At 63.9% G+C, this 4,884-nt stretch overlaps 1 protein-coding gene across 1 annotated transcript; it reads left to right on the plus strand.

Annotated features, from left to right (window-relative positions):
* Positions 1-320: 320 nt before the first annotated feature.
* MNEG_12758 (hypothetical protein) lies at positions 321-2,598 on the plus strand (the record flags this gene model as incomplete). Its single annotated transcript, XM_014038770.1, has 6 exons — positions 321-392; positions 597-730; positions 1,019-1,126; positions 1,623-1,773; positions 2,027-2,146; positions 2,443-2,598. 6 exons carry the CDS (start codon positions 321-323, stop codon positions 2,596-2,598), a joined length of 741 nt encoding a protein of 246 aa, XP_013894224.1.
* Between the last annotated feature and the right edge of the window lie 2,286 nt (positions 2,599-4,884).

Below are 4,884 nucleotides of genomic sequence, written 5' to 3' on the forward strand. Positions count from 1 at the left end.
TACTGGGACGGGCGCCCGCAGGCGGCCGCCGCTGCACCGTGCTGCATGTGGCGCACTGGCGGCCGCACGCCTGCATGCATCAGGAGGGAATGCTGAGCGTGGAGGGGCACACTCGCGCGCACGCACACACACACACACACACACACACACACACACACACACACACACACACACACACACTGCATCAGCTGGACGCGCTCTGTGTGGGTCGTACATTCACACTTTGCACACACACATACACACACACACACACACACACACATACACACACACACACATGCACACATACACACACACTCCGTTCCAGGGACGTCCCCATCATGATTGACGAGCACTACAACGCCAAGGCCCTGGAGGACATCGTCATCATCGCAGAGAACGCAGCCAACCAGGTGGGGCGGCCGCACACATGGCAATCAACAGCGCACACAGGCACTGGAGGACTGCACCTATCCCGCCACCTCCTCCTCGCTCCCTCACGCATCAGCCCGTCTGCCCCCCGCCTGCGACGCCGCCTGTCACGCATGCCTCCAGGCTTCTCGCCTTGCTACCGCCCCGTCCTCCGAAACCACCTTGCTCGCCGGCCGCGCGCGCAGGACGAGCACCCCACGGGCTTCATGTGCGACGGCGCCCTCCTGTCGCGTCCGCTGTCGCCCATGCGCCACGCGCTGGCCGCCACGCTGCAGCACCTGGGCGGGGTCCTGCCCCCCCACCTGGGCTACCACCCACAGTGAGCAAACACACTCGCCCCGCTCCCCCCGCCCCCGCTTGTCGCTGTGCTTCTGTTGACCGTTCGGGCGGTCAGCCTATGCATGTCCCAGCTCCTTGCGCCTGCCATGCGCACACAGAAGATCTGCGCCCACGCGAGGCCAGCGCACCCACAGAGCCAGGCAGAGCGCAGCACCTGCAGCACGTTCCCCGCGCTCAGCTCGGCTCTGGCCTGCACCTCGCCATTCAGCCGCGTTCTGGCGAGTGTGAATCCAATACCGCAATGTATGTTCTCCCGGTGCCACCCCAGGCGCAACGTGATCACGCACGACTGGCTGTGGAGCGTGGGGGCCCACCCCCTCAGCTGGACGTCCAGCGGCACCGCCTACAGCCAGCTGCACATAGACGCGCTGCACAGGTGCGCGCCCGGGGCGGCGGCGCGGGCGTGCGGGGGGCGAAGATGGCGCGGCTGTGGTTCGGGGCGAGCTGCGGCCCTGGGAAGCGTGTGGTAATGCGAGGCCCCAGGTTTATGAGCCAGCGCGCTTGTGCATGGAAGTGTGTGGGGGGTGGTGGGAGGGCAGGCCAGCTCCCAAAGTATCCATCATCACTACAGGGCATGCTCGACTGCACACCCACAGATACAACCATTTGAGCATCAACCTCGGACTTCCGGCACCCTCGCGCCCAGCCATCACGCCCACGCCTCCCCGAGCTCTGCCTCTCCGCCAGCCGCACACGCGCCACTCCCCTCACAACCACTCCCCTCACAACCACAAGCACCGACGCCACAACCCGAAGCGCCCGACCCTCACCCTCACCCTCGCCCCCTAAACCCCCACCCTCACAACCCACCTCACACGCGTACGGCTCCACACTCGCCAACCACCGCCGCGCTGCGTCACCAACCCCCGCAGGAGCTACATCCTCGACGCGTTGGACCGCAGCGTCGAGACGGTCAACACAGGGATCGCGCTGCTGGCGGACGAGAAGCCTGACGAGCAGTCGCACGGCCGCGTCCTGGCGCACCAGGCGCCGCTGCGGCAGGCGCTGCAGATATACGCGCAGGTGGGGGACGGGCGTGCGCGCGCATGGTAAGATGCTGTGCTGACGTCACCGGGCGGCTCGCAGGGCATGCAAAAGCTGACGGTGGGTCTGGGGGTTTGGACTGCTGCAGGGTTGGTGGTTACCGCCGCCCCCTACACACAAAATCACATGCGTGTGTACAATCCCGCGCACACACACACACACACACACACACACACACACACACACACACGCATACTACAACACCCACATCCTCCTTCCACGCTGTCTCCAGACCGTGAACATGTGGCGCACCTGCGTGGCCCACGCGGCCGCCCTGGAGTACGGCCCCGCCTCCGAGATGATCTTCGGGATGGAGCGCCTGGCAGAGGCGTTCGTGCGGTCATGCGAGGAGGTGAGGCGGGGCTCCTCGCGTGACAGGGCACAAGGACGCGTTGGGGGAGCATTGTGTGAGTGCAATGTGTATGCATGCATGCAAGCAAGTCGAACAGATTGTCTGTGCGTGTGTTTGTAAGACAGAGATTTTGTGTGGGGTGGGGGGGGTGTGGGTGCGCGCCGTACACTGAACCTGCAAACGGGCGAGCTTTGGCCCGCCCCGGCTCCACAAACATACGCCCCCTAGCTCCTGGCCCCACCGCACCCCATCATCTCCCCTCTCCGTCCCTCCCCTCCCCCTCCATCCCACACCAGGTGGACGCGATCCTGCACCCAAAGCGCTGCGCGCAGCGCGCGCCCATCGCCCCCGCCCTGCTGCGGTGGATGACCCTGGGCAGCGCGGCGGCCGTGGCGCTCGTGGCGCTGCTGACCTGCGGCACGGCCCGCAAGAAGGTCAAGAAGGGGGACTGACAAAGGCATGACGTGGCGCGGCGCGGGGCCTGCTTGCATGCGAATGGGTCGCGTTTTGTGTGTTGTCTCTCTGAATTCGCATGGGAGCCTTTTCACATCCTGGTCATGACCTGAATTTCAAATGCGTTACTGTGTAGATAGGAACCCAGAGACTGCAATTTTTTCCCTTTCTGTGGCTGCTCTACCGCGCCCGTTGGCGACCGTTGGAAAGAGTGCCCGCCTGCGGCCGCGTGTGTCCATTCAGCTGCCTGCTCCTGCAGCAGCCCGTGCCCTGGTGCCCTGCATCAATGCAACGTGCCTGCTATCCCGCGCCCGGCCCTGTCGTGTTGTTTGCCGGAGGCAAGCAGTGTCTGTCGGTCACATCCGCCGTTCAAGGCAGGGCGCGGCGCCCTGAGATTTCTCAAGTGCAACGGGCTTACAATGACCATCATCAGCAACGACAGGCCGCTTTGACGCTGCGTTGGCGCTCGCACAGCTGCTCTTGCCACAGAGTGCGCGCAGGTGCCCAACATCGGCGCGATCTTCAGGCAAGATCAACGCTGATTAGGACGCGCTGCTTCACTGCCTGCAGCGCCATGCACATGCATGGCCTTGTCATCAAAAACACCTTGGGAATTTCAGGTGCCTCGATCCAAACGCGGCCAGCACTCACGCAGCAACAAGTGGGCTCAACCCCAGAACTAGCTTCTACATCCGCGCTGCATGCTCAGCCCTCAGCAGCCCCTGCAGTGGTCCCTCCAGACGCCCTTCCACAGCAGGAAGTGGCAGAGCTTCGGGTGGAGGCACTCGCCCCCACTCCCCCCGTGGAAGCCCCCAGCCCCACCATGATGGTGACCCCCACCGCCGCCGCCACCACCACCCCTGGGCGGCGGGGGGGCTGCGTAGTCGTAACTGCCACCATCATCAGAGTAGTCATAACTGCCACCGCCGCCGCCGCCGCCGCTGCCACCACCACCATTGCCACCGCCCCCACCATTACCGCCACCACCACCGCCACTGTAGCCGTAGTCATCGTATCCAGAGCCACCACCCCCGCCCCCAGCGCCACCACCACCACCACTCTGCTCCATTGGGGGAGGGGGTTGATGAAAGGGTTGAGCGAGGTGCGTGTGGCGGAGCCCGGGTCGGGACACTGGTGGGTGGCAACTGCACTGTTTTAAACTGTTCTGCCTGGCTGTGGCGCTGTCAACGCCTGCGTCGACAGGCAGGCCTGACCCTTTCCTGCCACATGGCAGCTGGCGTGCACAGCAGCCATCCCGGCAAGGAGCAGCACTCCATGCACTTCGCAGCACATTCGCTCCCCCGCGCTGGTGTGCGCTTCTGTGTGTGGGGAGCAGGTGCGGGCACACCATTTGGTAGCTGGCGCCGCCGCCGCCGCCGCCGTGGCCACCGTGGCTCTTGCCGATCTGAACGGATTTGGCAAAGTAGACGCCGTCCGCGCTCTTGTCCGCAGTGACTTGGACCTGCACGTTTCTTAGCTGACGGCCTGGGGTAAGTGTAGGGGCAGGCAGTTTTGTGAGAGGGCAGGGATGGGAAGGCAGCGGTTTCCAATGGGCTCGGCGTGCATTTGGGGTTTCTGGGTTGTTGGACCACGAGAGGAGAGGGTTTGTCAGGGGACGGTGGGGGGATTGAGGGTGCCGGCCTTGCAGTGGCAGGCGAGGAGTGGCACGGGGCAGTGCTGCTCGCTGGCAAATGGGAGGTCGGCCGGGGGTCTACGCGTGCGCTACGGCGTCAATGTCCGAGGTTGAGGCCGCAGACGCGCCGCCGAATTCCAGGGGCGCCATGCACCCCAAGCCATGCAATTTTCTGCTGCATGGAGACCCACAAGCTCAGAGGACCCACCTGGCGTTGCGTCCGCAAGGCAGTGGGGCGCCACGAGGCCGACGACGACGCTCGCAAGTGCCATGAGGGGCATCATCGCGCGAGGCTGCTTGGCCGCCATGTTGCCTGCAGTCCTTTCGAGCTGCAGATCGACGTCAAATGGTATTTTTACTTGTGAAAAACAAATACCGCAGCTGAGCAGGTGCGTGAGGCGTTGAATTTGCGACGAGGCGAAGATCGAGTCGACGACAGAGGGTACTTCTGCGTGTGGAAGATGTTCATATAGCCTGGGTAGGTCATTCATATCACCTACAACAACGACCTTTGCTACAAAGGCGAGTCAGCAGGCATGTCACACTCCTCAAGTTGTGAGTTGGTCAGCTCACCAACCTGCGCTCCATTGGCGAGTGCGGGACGAACTGACATACAACTGTTGAAGGCCGTGCACACGCTGCATCACGCATC

This window comes from Monoraphidium neglectum (assembly GCF_000611645.1).
Source record: "Monoraphidium neglectum strain SAG 48.87 unplaced genomic scaffold scaffold03417, whole genome shotgun sequence".
Classification (NCBI taxonomy): Eukaryota; Viridiplantae; Chlorophyta; class Chlorophyceae; order Sphaeropleales; family Selenastraceae; genus Monoraphidium; species Monoraphidium neglectum.